This window comes from Rhinichthys klamathensis, unplaced genomic scaffold, assembly GCF_029890125.1.
Source record: "Rhinichthys klamathensis goyatoka isolate OS25496 unplaced genomic scaffold, OSU_Roscu_1.1 h1tg000357l_1, whole genome shotgun sequence".
In the NCBI taxonomy this organism is placed as follows: Eukaryota; Metazoa; Chordata; class Actinopteri; order Cypriniformes; family Leuciscidae; genus Rhinichthys; species Rhinichthys klamathensis.
In genome coordinates this window covers 82,501-101,967 of record NW_026606866.1, presented here as the reverse complement: position 1 = coordinate 101,967, position 19,467 = coordinate 82,501, and the positions used below count along the sequence as shown (strand labels likewise).

The following is a 19,467-nucleotide window of genomic DNA, read 5'->3' as shown; positions in this document are numbered from 1 at the left end:
TCTGGTAAGTGCACAGACCCTGAACTAAACAGCTCTCTCAAAACATCTACTGTTTCTATTTTCAACAAACTCTTCAATGTGGCTCACACTCATCCAATCCAGCTTACAGTAAACATGACCAGTCATTTCAGAAAACCTTTTCTTAAAAACAGGAACTCCATTCCAAAATCCCTGACCTCCGAGTGTCATGGGTACAGCAGCTAGACCTATGTAGCTACAGAGAAGAGTCAATTATAATCAACCACCATATCGGTATCGGCTGATATATGTTCATTTTTTAAGGTATCATTATCGGTCCGATATATTAAAGTCGATTAATAATGATTATGTCCTTCAGCTGAGACACTTCAGATGCACACTGTTTGCCATGATGGGTTTGAATTGCTTGAAATATGATTGGAATCACTTCAAAAAAGGTAAATGCAGTTAAGTACAACATGTGCAGCACAAGTCTATAATTGCACATAATTGTGTGCATGGGACGTGGCAGGTGAGACTTTTGTTTTTGTAATCATAAAGTATATTTTCATATATCACAAATGATATAAAGAATTATCGGTATTGGCCAAAATGTTCATTTCGGTGCATTCCTAGCGCATACATGTGCAAAACACACTGACAAGGGTGGTGAGGATGGTTGCCAGGGTCTGTTGCGAGTGGTTGCTAGGACATTAATAGGGCGTCGTGGATGGTTTCCAGGGTGTTGATAAGGTGTTGCGAGTGGTTGCTAGGACATTAATAAGGAGTCGTGGATGGTTTCCAGGGTGTTGATAAGGTGTTGCGAGTGGTTGCTAGGACATTAATAAGGAGTCGTGGATGGTTTCCAGGGTGTTGATAAGGTGTTGCGAGTGGTTGCTAGGACATTAATAGGGAGTCGTGGATGGTTTCCAGTGTATTGATAAGGTGTTGCGAGTGGTTGCTAGGACATTAATAGGGCGTTGTGGATGGTTTCCAGGGTGTTGATAAGGTGTTGCGAGTGGTTGCTAGGACATTAATAGGGAGTCGTGGATGGTTTCCAGGGTGTTGATAAGGTGTTGCGAGTGGTTGCTAGGACATTAATAGGGCGTCGTGGATGGTTTCCAGAGTAGTGATAAGGTGTTGTGAGTGGTTGCTAAGACATTATTAGGGAGTCGTGGATGGTTTCCAGGGTGTTGATAAGGTGTTGCGAGTGGTTGCTAGGACATTAATAGGGCGTCGTGGATGGTTTCCAGGGTGTTGATAAGGTGTTGCGAGTGGTTGCTAAGAAATTATTAGGGAGTCGTGGATGGTTTCCAGGGTGTTGATAAGGTGTTGTGAGTGGTTGCTAGGACATTAATAGGGAGTCGTGGATGGTTTCCAGGGTGTTGATAAGGTGTTGCGAGTGGATGCTAGGACATTAATAGGGAGTCGTGGATGGTTTCCAGGGTGTTGATAAGGTGTTGCGAGTGGTTGCTAGGACATTAATAAGGAGTCGTGGATGGTTTCCGGGGTGTTGATAAGGTGTTGCGAGTGGTTGCTAGGACATTAATAGGGCGTTGTGGATGGTGTCCAGGGTGTTGATAAGGTGTTGCGAGTGGTTGCTAGGACATTAATAGGGCGTCGTGGATGGTTTCCAGGGTGTTGATAAGGTGTTGCGAGTGGTTGCTAGGACATTAATAGGGCGTCGTGGATGGTTTCCAGGGTGTTGATAAGGTGTTGCGAGTGGTTGCTAGAACATTAATAGGGAGTCGTGGATGGTTTCCAGGGTGTTGATAAGGTGTTTTGAGTGGTTGCTAGGACATTAATAGGGAGTCGTGGATGGTTTCCAGGGTGTTGATAAGATGTTGCGAGTGGATGCTAGGACATTAATAGGGAGTCGTGGATGGTTTCCAGGGTGTTGATAAGGTGTTGCGAGTGGTTGCTAGGACATTAATAAGGAGTCGTGGATGGTTTCCAGGGTGTTGATAAGGTGTTGCGAGTGGTTGCTAGGACATTAATAGGGAGTCGTGGATGGTTTCCAGTGTATTGATAAGGTGTTGCGAGTGGTTGCTAGGACATTAATAGGGCGTTGTGGATGGTTTCCAGGGTGTTGATAAGGTGTTGCGAGTGGTTGCTAGGACATTAATAGGGAGTCGTGGATGGTTTCCAGGGTGTTGATAAGGTGTTGCGAGTGGTTGCTAGGACATTAATAGGGCGTCGTGGATGGTTTCCAGAGTATTGATAAGGTGTTGTGAGTGGTTGCTAAGACATTATTAGGGAGTCGTGGATGGTTTCCAGGGTGTTGATAAGGTGTTGCGAGTGGTTGCTAGGACATTAATAGGGCGTCGTGGATGGTTTCCAGGGTGTTGATAAGGTGTTGCGAGTGGTTGCTAAGAAATTATTAGGGAGTCGTGGATGGTTTCCAGGGTGTTGATAAGGTGTTGTGAGTGGTTGCTAGGACATTAATAGGGAGTCGTGGATGGTTTCCAGGGTGTTGATAAGGTGTTGCGAGTGGATGCTAGGACATTAATAGGGAGTCGTGGATGGTTTCCAGGGTGTTGATAAGGTGTTGCGAGTGGTTGCTAGGACATTAATAAGGAGTCGTGGATGGTTTCCGGGGTGTTGATAAGGTGTTGCGAGTGGTTGCTAGGACATTAATAGGGCGTTGTGGATGGTGTCCAGGGTGTTGATAAGGTGTTGCGAGTGGTTGCTAGGACATTAATAGGGCGTCGTGGATGGTTTCCAGGGTGTTGATAAGGTGTTGCGAGTGGTTGCTAGGACATTAATAGGGCGTCGTGGATGGTTTCCAGGGTGTTGATAAGGTGTTGCGAGTGGTTGCTAGAACATTAATAGGGAGTCGTGGATGGTTTCCAGGGTGTTGATAAGGTGTTTTGAGTGGTTGCTAGGACATTAATAGGGAGTCGTGGATGGTTTCCAGGGTGTTGATAAGATGTTGCGAGTGGATGCTAGGACATTAATAGGGAGTCGTGGATGGTTTCCAGGGTGTTGATAAGGTGTTGCGAGTGGTTGCTAGGACATTAATAAGGAGTCGTGGATGGTTTCCGGGGTGTTGATAAGGTGTTGCGAGTGGTTGCTAGGACATTAATAGGGCGTTGTGGATGGTATCCAGGGTGTTGATAAGGTGTTGCGAGTGGTTGCTAGGACATTAATAAGGAGTCGTGGATGGTTTCCAGGGTGTTGATAAGGTGTTGCGAGTGGTTGCTAGGACATTAATAGGGCGTCGTGGATGGTTTCCAGGGTGTTGATAAGGTGTTGCGAGTGGTTGCTAGGACATTAATAAGGAGTCGTGGATGGTTTCCAGGGTGTTGATAAGGTGTTGCGAGTGGTTGCTAGGACATTAATAGGGAGTCGTGGATGGTTTCCAGTGTATTGATAAGGTGTTGCGAGTGGTTGCTAGGACATTAATAGGGCGTTGTGGATGGTTTCCAGTGTGTTGATAAGGTGTTGCGAGTGGTTGCTAGGACATTAATAGGGAGTCGTGGATGGTTTCCAGGGTGTTGATAAGGTGTTGCGAGTGGTTGCTAGGACATTAATAGGGCGTCGTGGATGGTTTCCAGAGTATTGATAAGGTGTTGTGAGTGGTTGCTAAGACATTATTAGGGAGTCGTGGATGGTTTCCAGGGTGTTGATAAGGTGTTGCGAGTGGTTGCTAGGACATTAATAGGGAGTCGTGGATGGTTTCCAGGGTGTTGATAAGGTGTTGCGAGTGGTTGCTAAGACATTATTAGGGAGTCGTGGATGGTTTCCAGGGTGTTGATAAGGTGTTGCGAGTGGTTGCTAGGACATTAATAGGGCGTCGTGGATGGTTTCCAGGGTGTTGATAAGGTGTTGCGAGTGGTTGCTAAGAAATTATTAGGGAGTCGTGGATGGTTTCCAGGGTGTTGATAAGGTGTTGTGAGTGGTTGCTAGGACATTAATAGGGAGTCGTGGATGGTTTCCAGGGTGTTGATAAGGTGTTGCGAGTGGATGCTAGGACATTAATAGGGAGTCGTGGATGGTTTCCAGGGTGTTGATAAGGTGTTGCGAGTGGTTGCTAGGACATTAATAAGGAGTCGTGGATGGTTTCCGGGGTGTTGATAAGGTGTTGCGAGTGGTTGCTAGGACATTAATAGGGCGTTGTGGATGGTGTCCAGGGTGTTGATAAGGTGTTGCGAGTGGTTGCTAGGACATTAATAGGGCGTTGTGGATGGTGTCCAGGGTGTTGATAAGGTGTTGCGAGTGGTTGCTAGGACATTAATAGGGCGTTATGGATGGTGGCCAGGGTGTTGATAAGGTGTTGCGAGTGGTTGCTAGGACATTAATAGGGCGTCGTGGATGATTTCCAGGGTGTTGATAAGGTGTTGCGAGTGGTTGTTAGGACAGTAATAGGGCGTCGTGGATGGTTTCCAGGGTGTTGATAAGGTGTTGCGAGTGGTTGCTAGGACATTAATAGGGAGTCGTGGATGGTTTCCAGGGTGTTGATAAGGTGTTGTGAGTGGTTGCTAGGACATTAATAGGGCGTCGTGGATGGTTTCCAGGGTGTTGATAAGGTGTTGCGAGTGGTTGCTAGGACATTAATAGGGCGTTGTGGATGGTGTCCAGGGTGTTGATAAGGTGTTGCGAGTGGTTGCTAGGACATTAATAGGGCGTCGTGGATGGTTTCCAGGGTGTTGATAAGGTGTTGCGAGTGGTTGCTAGGACATTAATATGGCGTCGTGGATGGTTTCCAGGGTGTTGATAAGGTGTTGCGAGTGGTTGCTAGAACATTAATAGGGAGTCGTGGATGGTTTCCAGGGTGTTGATAAGGTGTTGTGAGTGGTTGCTAGGACATTAATAGGGAGTCGTGGATGGTTTCCAGGATGTTGATAAGGTGTTGCGAGTGGATGCTAGGACATTAATAGGGAGTCGTGGATGGTTTCCAGGGTGTTGATAAGGTGTTGCGAGTGGTTGCTAGGACATTAATAAGGAGTCGTGGATGGTTTCCGGGGTGTTGATAAGGTGTTGCGAGTGGTTGCTAGGACATTAATAGGGCGTTGTGGATGGTATCCAGGGTGTTGATAAGGTGTTGCGAGTGGTTGCTAGGACATTAATAAGGAGTCGTGGATGGTTTCCAGGGTGTTGATAAGGTGTTGCGAGTGGTTGCTAGGACATTAATAGGGCGTCGTGGATGGTTTCCAGGGTGTTGATAAGGTGTTGCGAGTAGTTGCTAGGACATTAATAGGGAGTCGTGGATGGTTTCCAGGGTGTTGATAAGGTGTTGCGAGTGGTTGCTAGGACATTAATAGGGAGTCGTGGATGGTTTCCAGTGTATTGATAAGGTGTTGCGAGTGGTTGCTAGGACATTAATAGGGCGTTGTGGATGGTTTCCAGGGTGTTGATAAGGTGTTGCGAGTGGTTGCTAGGACATTAATAGGGAGTCGTGGATGGTTTCCAGGGTGTTGATAAGGTGTTGCGAGTGGTTGCTAGGACATTAATAGGGCGTCGTGGATGGTTTCCAGAGTATTGATAAGGTGTTGTGAGTGGTTGCTAAGACATTATTAGGGAGTCGTGGATGGTTTCCAGGGTGTTGATAAGGTGTTGCGAGTGGTTGCTAGGACATTAATAGGGAGTCGTGGATGGTTTCCAGGGTGTTGAAAAGGTGTTGCGAGTGGTTGCTAAGACATTATTAGGGAGTCGTGGATGGTTTCCAGGGTGTTGATAAGGTGTTGCGAGTGGTTGCTAGGACATTAATAGGGCGTCGTGGATGGTTTCCAGGGTGTTGATAAGGTGTTGCGAGTGGTTGCTAAGAAATTATTAGGGAGTCGTGGATGGTTTCCAGGGTGTTGATAAGGTGTTGTGAGTGGTTGCTAGGACATTAATAGGGAGTCGTGGATGGTTTCCAGGGTGTTGATAAGGTGTTGCGAGTGGATGCTAGGACATTAATAGGGAGTCGTGGATGGTTTCCAGGGTGTTGATAAGGTGTTGCGAGTGGTTGCTAGGACATTAATAAGGAGTCGTGGATGGTTTCCGGGGTGTTGATAAGGTGTTGCGAGTGGTTGCTAGGACATTAATAGGGCGTTGTGGATGGTGTCCAGGGTGTTGATAAGGTGTTGCGAGTGGTTGCTAGGACATTAATAGGGCGTCGTGGATGGTTTCCAGGGTGTTGATAAGGTGTTGCGAGTGGTTGCTAGGACATTAATAGGGCGTCGTGGATGGTTTCCAGGGTGTTGATAAGGTGTTGCGAGTGGTTGCTAGAACATTAATAGGGAGTCGTGGATGGTTTCCAGGGTGTTGATAAGGTGTTGTGAGTGGTTGCTCGGACATTAATAGGGAGTCGTAGATGGTTTCCAGGGTGTTGATAAGGTGTTGCGAGTGGATGCTAGGACATTAATAGGGAGTCGTAGATGGTTTCCAGGGTGTTGATAAGGTGTTGCGAGTGGTTGCTAGGACATTAATAAGGAGTCGTGGATGGTTTCCGGGGTGTTGATAAGGTGTTGCGAGTGGTTGCTGGGACATTAATAGGGCGTTGTGGATGGTATCCAGGGTGTTGATAAGGTGTTGCGAGTGGTTGCTAGGACATTAATAAGGAGTCGTGGATGGTTTCCAGGGTGTTGATAAGGTGTTGCGAGTGGTTGCTAGGACATTAATAGGGCGTCGTGGATGGTTTCCAGGGTGTTGATAAGGTGTTGCGAGTAGTTGCTAGGACATTAATAGGGAGTCGTGGATGGTTTCCAGGGTGTTGATAAGGTGTTGCGAGTGGTTGCTAGGACATTGATAGGGAGTCGTGGATGGTTTCCAGGGTGTTGATAAAGTGTTGCGAGTGGTTGCTAGGACATTCATAAGGAGTCGTGGATGGTTTCCATGGTGTTGATAAGGTGTTGCGAGTGGTTGCTAGGACATTAATAGGGAGTCGTGGATGGTTTCCAGTGTATTGATAAGGTGTTGCGAGTGGTTGCTAGGACATTAATAGGGCGTCGTGGATGGTTTCCAGGGTGTTGATAAGGTGTTGCGAGTGGTTGCTAGGACATTAATAAGGAGTCGTGGATGGTTTCCAGGGTGTTGATAAGGTGTTGCGAGTGGTTGCTAGGACATTAATAGGGAGTCGTGGATGGTTTCCAGGGTGTTGATAAGGTGTTGCGAGTGGTTGCTAGGACATTAATAAGGAGTCGTGGATGGTTTCCAGGGTGTTGATAAGGTGTTGCGAGTGGTTGCTAGGACATTAATAGGGCGTCGTGGATGGTTTCCAGGGTGTTGATAAGGTGTTGCGAGTAGTTGCTAGGACATTAATAGGGAGTCGTGGATGGTTTCCAGGGTGTTGATAAGGTGTTGCGAGTGGTTGCTAGGACATTGATAGGGAGTCGTGGATGGTTTCCAGGGTGTTGATAAAGTGTTGCGAGTGGTTGCTAGGACATTAATAAGGAGTCGTGGATGGTTTCCAGGGTGTTGATAAGGTGTTGCGAGTGGTTGCTAGGACATTAATAGGGAGTCGTGGATGGTTTCCAGTGTATTGATAAGGTGTTGCGAGTGGTTGCTAGGACATTAATAGGGCGTCGTGGATGGTTTCCAGGGTGTTGATAAGGTGTTGCGAGTGGTTGCTAGGACATTAATAAGGAGTCGTGGATGGTTTCCAGGGTGTTGATAAGGTGTTGCGAGTGGTTGCTAGGACATTAATAGGGAGACGTGGATGGTTTCCAGGGTGTTGATAAGGTGTTGCGAGTGGTTGCTAGGACATTAATAAGGAGTCGTGGATGGTTTCCAGGGTGTTGATAAGGTGTTGTGAGTGGTTGCTAGGACATTAATAGGGCGTCGTGGATGGTTTCCAGGGTGTTGATAAGGTGTTGCGAGTGTTTGCTAGGACATTAATAGGGCGTTGTGGATGGTGTCCAGGGTGTTGATAAGGTGTTGCGAGTGGTTGCTAGGACATTAATAGGGAGTCGTGGATAGTTTCCAGGGTGTTGATAAGGTGTTGCGAAGGTTGCTAGGACATTAATAGGGCGTCGTGGATGGTTTCCAGGGTGTTGATAAGGTGTTGCGAAGGTTGCTAGGACATTAATAGGGAGTCGTGGATGGTTTCCAGGGTGTTGATAAGGTGTTGCGAAGGTTGCTAGGACATTAATAGGGCGTCGTGGATAGTTTCCAGGGTGTTGATAAGGTGTTGCGAGTGGTTGCTAGAACATTAATAGGGAGTCGTGGATGGTTTCCAGGGTGTTGATAAGGTGTTGTGAGTGGTTGCTAGGACATTAATAGGGAGTCGTGGATGGTTTCCAGGGTGTTGATAAGGTGTTGCGAGTGGATGCTAGGACATTAATAGGGAGTCGTGGATGGTTTCCAGGGTGTTGATAAGGTGTTGCGAGTGGTTGCTAGGACATTAATAAGGAGTCGTGGATGGTTTCCGGGGTGTTGATAAGGTGTTGCGAGTGGTTGCTAGGACATTAATAGGGCGTTGTGGATGGTATCCAGGGTGTTGATAAGGTGTTGCGAGTGGTTGCTAGGACATTAATAAGGAGTCGTGGATGGTTTCCAGGGTGTTGATAAGGTGTTGCGAGTGGTTGCTAGGACATTAATAGGGCGTCGTGGATGGTTTCCAGGGTGTTGATAAGGTGTTGCGAGTAGTTGCTAGGACATTAATAGGGAGTCGTGGATGGTTTCCAGGGTGTTGATAAGGTGTTGCGAGTGGTTGCTAGGACATTAATAGGGAGTCGTGGATGGTTTCCAGTGTATTGATAAGGTGTTGCGAGTGGTTGCTAGGACATTAATAGGGCGTTGTGGATGGTTTCCAGGGTGTTGATAAGGTGTTGCGAGTGGTTGCTAGGACATTAATAGGGAGTCGTGGATGGTTTCCAGGGTGTTGATAAGGTGTTGCGAGTAGTTGCTAGGACATTAATAGGGCGTCGTGGATGGTTTCCAGAGTATTGATAAGGTGTTGTGAGTGGTTGCTAAGACATTATTAGGGAGTCGTGGATGGTTTCCAGGGTGTTGATAAGGTGTTGCGAGTGGTTGCTAGGACATTAATACGGAGTCGTGGATGGTTTCCAGGGTGTTGATAAGCTGTTGCGAGTGGTTGCTAAGACATTATTAGGGAGTCGTGGATGGTTTCCAGGGTGTTGATAAGGTGTTGCGAGTGGTTGCTAGGACATTAATAGGGCGTCGTGGATGGTTTCCAGGGTGTTGATAAGGTGTTGCGAGTGGTTGCTAAGAAATTATTAGGGAGTCGTGGATGGTTTCCAGGGTGTTGATAAGGTGTTGTGAGTGGTTGCTAGGACATTAATAGGGAGTCGTGGATGGTTTCCAGGGTGTTGATAAGGTGTTGCGAGTGGATGCTAGGACATTAATAGGGAGTCGTGGATGGTTTCCAGGGTGTTGATAAGGTGTTGCGAGTGGTTGCTAGGACATTAATAAGGAGTCGTGGATGGTTTCCGGGGTGTTGATAAGGTGTTGCGAGTGGTTGCTAGGACATTAATAGGGCGTTGTGGATGGTGTCCAGGGTGTTGATAAGGTGTTGCGAGTGGTTGCTAGGACATTAATAGGGCGTCGTGGAATGGTTTCCAGGGTGTTGATAAGGTGTTGCGAGTGGTTGCTAGGACATTAATAGGGCGTCGTGGATGGTTTCCAGGGTGTTGATAAGGTGTTGCGAGTGGTTGCTAGAACATTAATAGGGAGTCGTGGATGGTTTCCAGGGTGTTGATAAGGTGTTGTGAGTGGTTGCTCGGACATTAATAGGGAGTCGTGGATGGTTTCCAGGGTGTTGATAAGGTGTTGCGAGTGGATGCTAGGACATTAATAGGGAGTCGTAGATGGTTTCCAGGGTGTTGATAAGGTGTTGCGAGTGGTTGCTAGGACATTAATAAGGAGTCGTGGATAGTTTCCGGGGTGTTGATAAGGTGTTGCGAGTTGTTGCTAGGACATTAATAGGGCGTTGTGGATGGTATCCAGGGTGTTGATAAGGTGTTGCGAGTGGTTGCTAGGACATTAATAAGGAGTCGTGGATGGTTTCCAGGGTGTTGATAAGGTGTTGCGAGTGGTTGCTAGGACATTAATAGGGCGTCGTGGATGGTTTCCAGGGTGTTGATAAGGTGTTGCGAGTAGTTGCTAGGACATTAATAGGGAGTCGTGGATGGTTTCCAGGGTGTTGATAAGGTGTTGCGAGTGGTTGCTAGGACATTAATAGGGAGTCGTGGATGGTTTCCAGGGTGTTGATAAAGTGTTGCGAGTGGTTGCTAGGACATTAATAAGGAGTCGTGGATGGTTTCCAGGGTGTTGATAAGGTGTTGCGAGTGGTTGCTAGGACATTAATAGGGAGTCGTGGATTGTTTCCAGTGTATTGATAAGGTGTTGCGAGTGGTTGCTAGGACATTAATAGGGCGTCGTGGATGGTTTCCAGGGTGTTGATAAGGTGTTGCGAGTGGTTGCTAGGACATTAATAAGGAGTCGTGGATGGTTTCCAGGGTGTTGATAAGGTGTTGCGAGTGGTTGCTAGGACATTAATAGGGAGTCCTGGATGGTTTCCAGGGTGTTGATAAGGTGTTGCGAGTGGTTGCTAGGACATTAATAAGGAGTCGTGGATGGTTTCCAGGGTATTGATAAGGTGTTGCGAGTGGTTGCTAGGACATTAATAGGGCGTCGTGGATGGTTTCCAGGGTGTTGATAAGGTGTTGCGAGTAGTTGCTAGGACATTAATAGGGAGTCGTGGATGGTTTCCAGGGTGTTGATAAGGTGTTGCGAGTGGTTGCTAGGACATTGATAGGGAGTCGTGGATGGTTTCCAGGGTGTTGATAAAGTGTTGCGAGTGGTTGCTAGGACATTAATAAGGAGTCGTGGATGGTTTCCAGGGTGTTGATAAGGTGTTGCGAGTGGTTGCTAGGACATTAATAGGGAGTCGTGGATGGTTTCCAGTGTATTGATAAGGTGTTGCGAGTGGTTGCTAGGACATTAATAGGGCGTCGTGGATGGTTTCCAGGGTGTTGATAAGGTGTTGCGAGTGGTTGCTAGGACATTAATAAGGAGTCGTGGATGGTTTCCAGGGTGTTGATAAGGTGTTGCGAGTGGTTGCTAGGACATTAATAGGGAGTCGTGGATGGTTTCCAGGGTGTTGATAAGGTGTTGCGAGTGGTTGCTAGGACATTAATAAGGAGTCGTGGATGGTTTCCAGGGTGTTGATAAGGTGTTGCGAGTGGTTGCTAGGACATTAATAGGGCGTCGTGGATGGTTTCCAGGGTGTTGATAAGGTGTTGCGAGTGGTTGCTAGGACATTAATAAGGAGTCGTGGATGGTTTCCAGGGTGTTGATAAGGTGTTGCGAGTGGTTGTTAGGACATTAATAGGGAGTCGTGGATGGTTTCCAGTGTATTGATAAGGTGTTGCGAGTGGTTGCTAGGACATTAATAGGGCGTTGTGGATGGTTTCCAGGGTGTTGATAAGGTGTTGCGAGTGGTTGCTAGGACATTAATAGGGAGTCGTGGATGGTTTCCAGGGTGTTGATAAGGTGTTGCGAGTGGTTGCTAGGACATTAATAGGGCGTCGTGGATGGTTTCCAGAGTATTGATAAGGTGTTGTGAGTGGTTGCTAAGACATTATTAGGGAGTCGTGGATGGTTTCCAGGGTGTTGATTAGGTGTTGCGAGTGGTTGCTAGGACATTAATAGGGAGTCGTGGATGGTTTCCAGGGTGTTGATAAGGTGTTGCGAGTGGTTGCTAAGACATTATTAGGGAGTCGTGGATGGTTTCCAGGGTGTTGATAAGGTGTTGCGAGTTGTTGCTAGGACATTAATAGGGCGTCGTGGATGGTTTCCAGGTTGTTGATAAGGTGTTGCGAGTGGTTGCTAAGAAATTATTAGGGAGTCGTGGATGGTTTCCAGGGTGTTGATAAGGTGTTGTGAGTGGTTGCTAGGACAGTAATAGGGAGTCGTGGATGGTTTCCAGGGTGTTGATAAGGTGTTGCGAGTGGATGCTAGGACATTAATAGGGAGTCTGGGATGGTTTCCAGGGTGTTGATAAGGTGTTGCGAGTGGTTGCTAGGACATTAATAAGGAGTCGTGGATGGTTTCCGGGGTGTTGATAAGGTGTTGCGAGTGGTTGCTAGGACATTAATAGGGCGTTGTGGATGGTGTCCAGGGTGTTGATAAGGTGTTGCGAGTGGTTGCTAGGACATTAATAGGGCGTTGTGGATGGTGTCCAGGGTGTTGATAAGGTGTTGCGAGTGGTTGCTAGGACATTAATAGGGCGTCGTGGATGATTTCCAGCGTGTTGATAAGGTGTTGCGAGTGGTTGCTAGGACATTAATAGGGCGTCGTGGATGGTTTCCAGGGTGTTGATAAGGTGTTGCGAGTGGTTGCTAGGACATTAATAAGGAGTCGTGGATGGTTTCCAGGGTGTTGATAAGGTGTTGCGAGTGGTTGCTAGGACATTAATAGGGAGACGTGGATGGTTTCCAGGGTGTTGATAAGGTGTTGCGAGTGGTTGCTAGGACATTAATAAGGAGTCGTGGATGGTTTCCAGGGTGTTGATAAGGTGTTGTGAGTGGTTGCTAGGACATTAATAGGGCGTCGTGGATGGTTTCCAGGGTGTTGATAAGGTGTTGCGAGTGGTTGCTAGGACATTAATAGGGCGTTGTGGATGGTGTCCAGGGTGTTGATAAGGTGTTGCGAGTGGTTGCTAGGACATTAATAGGGCGTCGTGGATGGTTTCCAGGGTGTTGATAAGGTGTTGCGAGTGGTTGCTAGGACATTAATAGGGCGTCGTGGATGGTTTCCAGGGTGTTGATAAGGTGTTGCGAGTGGTTGCTAGAACATTAATAGGGAGTCGTGGATGGTTTCCAGGGTGTTGATAAGGTGTTGTGAGTGGTTGCTAGGACATTAATAGGGAGTCGTGGATGGTTTCCAGGGTGTTGATAAGGTGTTGCGAGTGGATGCTAGGACATTAATAGGGAGTCGTGGATGGTTTCCAGGGTGTTGATAAGGTGTTGCGAGTGGTTGCTAGGACATTAATAAGGAGTCGTGGATGGTTTCCGGGGTGTTGATAAGGTGTTGCGAGTGGTTGCTAGGACATTAATAGGGCGTTGTGGATGGTATCCAGGGTGTTGATAAGGTGTTGCGAGTGGTTGCTAGGACATTAATAAGGAGTCGTGGATGGTTTCCAGGGTGTTGATAAGGTGTTGCGAGTGGTTGCTAGGACATTAATAGGGCGTCGTGGATGGTTTCCAGGGTGTTGATAAGGTGTTGCGAGTAGTTGCTAGGACATTAATAGGGAGTCGTGGATGGTTTCCAGGGTGTTGATAAGGTGTTGCGAGTGGTTGCTAGGACATTAATAGGGAGTCGTGGATGGTTTCCAGTGTATTGATAAGGTGTTGCGAGTGGTTGCTAGGACATTAATAGGGCGTTGTGGATGGTTTCCAGGGTGTTGATAAGGTGTTGCGAGTGGTTGCTAGGACATTAATAGGGAGTCGTGGATGGTTTCCAGGGTGTTGATAAGGTGTTGCGAGTAGTTGCTAGGACATTAATAGGGCGTCGTGGATGGTTTCCAGAGTATTGATAAGGTGTTGTGAGTGGTTGCTAAGACATTATTAGGGAGTCGTGGATGGTTTCCAGGGTGTTGATAAGGTGTTGCGAGTGGTTGCTAGGACATTAATACGGAGTCGTGGATGGTTTCCAGGGTGTTGATAAGGTGTTGCGAGTGGTTGCTAAGACATTATTAGGGAGTCGTGGATGGTTTCCAGGGTGTTGATAAGGTGTTGCGAGTGGTTGCTAGGACATTAATAGGGCGTCGTGGATGGTTTCCAGGGTGTTGATAAGGTGTTGCGAGTGGTTGCTAAGAAATTATTAGGGAGTCGTGGATGGTTTCCAGGGTGTTGATAAGGTGTTGTGAGTGGTTGCTAGGACATTAATAGGGAGTCGTGGATGGTTTCCAGGGTGTTGATAAGGTGTTGCGAGTGGATGCTAGGACATTAATAGGGAGTCGTGGATGGTTTCCAGGGTGTTGATAAGGTGTTGCGAGTGGTTGCTAGGACATTAATAAGGAGTCGTGGATGGTTTCCGGGGTGTTGATAAGGTGTTGCGAGTGGTTGCTAGGACATTAATAGGGCGTTGTGGATGGTGTCCAGGGTGTTGATAAGGTGTTGCGAGTGGTTGCTAGGACATTAATAGGGCGTCGTGGAATGGTTTCCAGGGTGTTGATAAGGTGTTGCGAGTGGTTGCTAGGACATTAATAGGGCGTCGTGGATGGTTTCCAGGGTGTTGATAAGGTGTTGCGAGTGGTTGCTAGAACATTAATAGGGAGTCGTGGATGGTTTCCAGGGTGTTGATAAGGTGTTGTGAGTGGTTGCTCGGACATTAATAGGGAGTCGTGGATGGTTTCCAGGGTGTTGATAAGGTGTTGCGAGTGGATGCTAGGACATTAATAGGGAGTCGTAGATGGTTTCCAGGGTGTTGATAAGGTGTTGCGAGTGGTTGCTAGGACATTAATAAGGAGTCGTGGATGGTTTCCGGGGTGTTGATAAGGTGTTGCGAGTGGTTGCTAGGACATTAATAGGGCGTTGTGGATGGTATCCAGGGTGTTGATAAGGTGTTGCGAGTGGTTGCTAGGACATTAATAAGGAGTCGTGGATGGTTTCCAGGGTGTTGATAAGGTGTTGCGAGTGGTTGCTAGGACATTAATAGGGCGTCGTGGATGGTTTCCAGGGTGTTGATAAGGTGTTGCGAGTAGTTGCTAGGACATTAATAGGGAGTCGTGGATGGTTTCCAGGGTGTTGATAAGGTGTTGCGAGTGGTTGCTAGGACATTAATAGGGAGTCGTGGATGGTTTCCAGGGTGTTGATAAAGTGTTGCGAGTGGTTGCTAGGACATTAATAAGGAGTCGTGGATGGTTTCCAGGGTGTTGATAAGGTGTTGCGAGTGGTTGCTAGGACATTAATAGGGAGTCGTGGATTGTTTCCAGTGTATTGATAAGGTGTTGCGAGTGGTTGCTAGGACATTAATAGGGCGTCGTGGATGGTTTCCAGGGTGTTGATAAGGTGTTGCGAGTGGTTGCTAGGACATTAATAAGGAGTCGTGGATGGTTTCCAGGGTGTTGATAAGGTGTTGCGAGTGGTTGCTAGGACATTAATAGGGAGTCCTGGATGGTTTCCAGGGTGTTGATAAGGTGTTGCGAGTGGTTGCTAGGACATTAATAAGGAGTCGTGGATGGTTTCCAGGGTGTTGATAAGGTGTTGCGAGTGGTTGCTAGGACATTAATAGGGCGTCGTGGATGGTTTCCAGGGTGTTGATAAGGTGTTGCGAGTAGTTGCTAGGACATTAATAGGGAGTCGTGGATGGTTTCCAGGGTGTTGATAAGGTGTTGCGAGTTGTTGCTAGGACATTGATAGGGAGTCGTGGATGGTTTCCAGGGTGTTGATAAAGTGTTGCGAGTGGTTGCTAGGACATTAATAAGGAGTCGTGGATGGTTTCCAGGGTGTTGATAAGGTGTTGCGAGTGGTTGCTAGGACATTAATAGGGAGTCGTGGATGGTTTCCAGTGTATTGATAAGGTGTTGCGAGTGGTTGCTAGGACATTAATAGGGCGTCGTGGATGGTTTCCAGGGTGTTGATAAGGTGTTGCGAGTGGTTGCTAGGACATTAATAAGGAGTCGTGGATGGTTTCCAGGGTGTTGATAAGGTGTTGCGAGTGGTTGCTAGGACATTAATAGGGAGTCGTGGATGGTTTCCAGGGTGTTGATAAGGTGTTGCGAGTGGTTGCTAGGACATTAATAAGGAGTCTTGGATGGTTTCCAGGGTGTTGATAAGGTGTTGCGAGTGGTTGCTAGGACATTAATAGGGCGTCGTGGATGGTTTCCAGGGTGTTGATAAGGTGTTGCGAGTGGTTGCTAGGACATTAATAAGGAGTCGTGGATGGTTTCCAGGGTGTTGATAAGGTGTTGCGAGTGGTTGCTAGGACATTAATAGGGAGTCGTGGATGGTTTCCAGTGTATTGATAAGGTGTTGCGAGTGGTTGCTAGGACATTAATAGGGCGTTGTGGATGGTTTCCAGGGTGTTGATAAGGTGTTGCGAGTGGTTGCTAGGACATTAATAGGGAGTCGTGGATGGTTTCCAGGGTGTTGATAAGGTGTTGCGAGTGGTTGCTAGGACATTAATAGGGCGTCGTGGATGGTTTCCAGAGTATTGATAAGGTGTTGTGAGTGGTTGCTAAGACATTATTAGGGAGTCGTGGATGGTTTCCAGGGTGTTGATAAGGTGTTGCGAGTGGTTGCTAGGACATTAATAGGGAGTCGTGGATGGTTTCCAGGGTGTTGATAAGGTGTTGCGAGTGGTTGCTAAGACATTATTAGGGAGTCGTGGATGGTTTCCAGGGTGTTGATAAGGTGTTGCGAGTTGTTGCTAGGACATTAATAGGGCGTCGTGGATGGTTTCCAGGTTGTTGATAAGGTGTTGCGAGTGGTTGCTAAGAAATTATTAGGGAGTCGTGGATGGTTTCCAGGGTGTTGATAAGGTGTTGCGAGTGGTTGCTAGGACATTAATAGAGAGTCGTGGATGGTTTCCAGGGTGTTGATAAGGTGTTGCGAGTGGATGCTAGGACATTAATAGGGAGTCGTGGATGGTTTCCAGGGTGTTGATAAGGTGTTGCGAGTGGTTGCTAGGACATTAATAAGGAGTCGTGGATGGTTTCCGGGGTGTTGATAAGGTGTTGCGAGTGGTTGCTAGGACATTAATAGGGCGTTGTGGATGGTGTCCAGGGTGTTGATAAGGTGTTGCGAGTGGTTGCTAGGACATTAATAGGGCGTTGTGGATGGTGTCCAGGGTGTTGATAAGGTGTTGCGAGTGGTTGCTAGGACATTAATAGGGCGTCGTGGATGATTTCCAGGGTGTTGATAAGGTGTTGCGAGTGGTTGCTAGGACATTAATAGGGCGTCGTGGATGGTTTCCAGGGTGTTGATAAGGTGTTGCGAGTGGTTGCTAGGACATTAATAAGGAGTCGTGGATGGTTTCCAGGGTGTTGATAAGGTGTTGCGAGTGGATGCTAGGACATTATTAGGGAGTCGTGGATGGTTTCCAGGGTGTTGATAAGGTGTTGCGAGTGGTTGCTAGGACATTAATAGGGCGTCGTGGATGGTTTCCAGGGTGTTGATAAGGTGTTGCGAGTAGTTGCTAGGACATTAATAGGGAGTCGTGGATGGTTTCCAGGGTGTTGATAAGGTGTTGCGAGTGGTTGCTAGGACATTAATAGGGAGTCGTGGATGGTTTCCAGGGTGTTGATAAGGTGTTGCGAGTGGTTGCTAAGACATTATTAGGGAGTCGTGGATGGTTTCCAGGGTGTTGATAAGGTGTTGCGAGTGGATGCTAGGACATTAATAGGGAGTCGTGGATGGTTTCCAGGGTGTTGATAAGGTGTTGCGAGTGGTTGCTAGGACATTAATAGGGAGTCGTGGATGGTTTCCAGGGTGTTGATAAGGTGTTGCGAGTGGTTGCAAGGACATTAATAGGGCGTCGTGGATGGTTTCCAGGGTGTTGATAAGGTGTTGCGAGTGGTTGCTAAGACATTATTAGGGAGTCGTGGATGGTTTCCAGGGTGTTGATAAGGTGTTGCGAGTGGATGCTAGGACATTAATAAGGAGTCGTGGATGGTTTCCGGGGTGTTGATAAGGTGTTGCGAGTGGTTGCTAGGACATTAATAGGGAGTCGTGGATGGTTTCCAGGGTGTTGATAAGGTGTTGCGAGTTGTTGCTAGGACATTAATAGGGCGTCGTGGATGGTTTCCAGGGTGTTGATAAGGTGTTGTGAGTGGTTGCTAGGACATTAATAGGGAGTCGTGGATGGTTTCCAGGGTGTTGATAAGGTGTTGCGAGTGGTTGCTAGGACATTAATAGGGAGTCGTGGATGGTTTCCAGGGTGTTGATAAGGTGTTGTGAGTGGTTGCTAGGACATTAATAGGGAGTCGTGAGTGGTTGCTTGAGTATTATGGGTGGTTGATAGGGTGCCATGCGTAGATGCAGGTAGTTGTCAGGACATTTCTAGGTGGTTGCCAGGGCGTTGCTAGGCAGGTTGTTGCTCAGGTGTTATTGGCGGTTGCTAGGTGGTTTCTAGGGTGTTGTTGGTGGTTAAGGCCAATTCGCATCACACAGACAAACACCAATAAAGCAAGTTTGCAGTTGGATTTAGATTTTTTTTTTAAATATCTGTCATTTTCACACTGTCCCAACAGACACCAACAAACTGAACATGTTTAGTTGGGTGAAAACTAACCCCGACCAACGCCAACAGACGGCGGCAGGGGTAATACACTGATCAAACAAAACCCAACAAACATGTTTGTTGGCGTTTGTCTGTGTGGAGTGAATTGGCCTTTAGGCAGTGCTAGGGTGTTCTGTGTGGTTGTTTACTGACCCAAGTCGAATGTTATAATATAATTATACTAATTAGATATAGCTTTTTTACCAATTTTATTGACCACCAGGTAAAAATGAACACTTAGAATAGAAAGTTAAAGGATTTGACGTATCATTCTACAGCACATGGTGTGAGAGGAAGTCTACTATTTAGTAGGCTAAGAGTTTGTTCAAATGGTAAAAGTGCAACTGTAAGTACCATACAACATAAGAGAAAATATTGATGAAATCAACCACAAGGTGGCACTATGGCCAACGCCTCATGCTTTTGAACACAGCTGGTTTCCCAGAAGCTGAAAACATCATTATAGCCACTTCATGTCAAAATCAATGCAGAAATGGATTTTTAGATTCCACACTAATCGCACAGAATAACAGTCTGTAGAGAACAGCGAGATAAGCTCTATTCCACACAAACACACATATGCTAAGGCGACAGACACCGTTTGTTCAATCTTGGCACTGTTAAAAATCTTTTACCTATTATGCAACAGGTAAGCAAAAAAGACAATGTTTTGTTTCATCATATTGACCATATCAAAGCACCTGCTATCTATAAATTCTTCCGTATGTAACTGGATCACAGTGGATTGTACCTTTAGGCCATATCAAAGCATTTGACTGATCTGAGATCTGTTAGATGACACCTACCTGGGATGGGGATGACTGGGATGCTCTCATTGGGCACGACTCTGGGTGAGTTACTGTCCTCGACGTAGAAATGAGCCGTTTGGAAACACCTCCTGTGGAAGAGAGACAGGAGAGATGGTCAAGTGACGTAATGGCCGTTCAGCGCTGCTCTAATGTTTCCAGGAGGTGTGGTTTAGGTGACAATCCCCACCAGAGTAAACACACGGTCTGATGGGTACGTATGACAGGATCAAGATGAACTTTGAAACCTGTTTTCAAAGAACAAATCAAACACTCACAACACACTTCAAACACTAGAGCCTCGATACACATGCTTGCTTAAATAAATCTTATCATTTTCTCACTCTCATGTGTTTACAGTGCAAACCTATATGTACTACTGTGAAATGCAAAAGAAGTCATTTTTTTAGTCATACTTTTATGTATTTCTATTGTAGTGAACAGCAAGCTTGAACATTCTGCTAAACGTCCTCTTCTGTGTTCCACGTAAGAACGAAAGTCATAGAGATTTGGAACGATCTGAATGAGTGAA

The 19,467-nt window shown here is 46.9% G+C and overlaps 1 protein-coding gene across 1 annotated transcript in view; it reads right to left on the bottom strand.

The window, feature by feature from the left end:
* ptprga (protein tyrosine phosphatase receptor type Ga) overlaps window positions 1–19,467 on the bottom strand; it is a gene marked incomplete at its 5' end in the record, with an annotated part of 120,600 nt that overhangs the window by 27,536 nt on the left and 73,597 nt on the right. Inside the window, one exon of the mRNA XM_056232857.1 lies at window positions 18,936–19,027. Within this exon, the coding sequence (XP_056088832.1) occupies window positions 18,936–19,027 (92 nt within the window). The remainder of the gene's footprint in view (window positions 1–18,935; window positions 19,028–19,467) is intronic.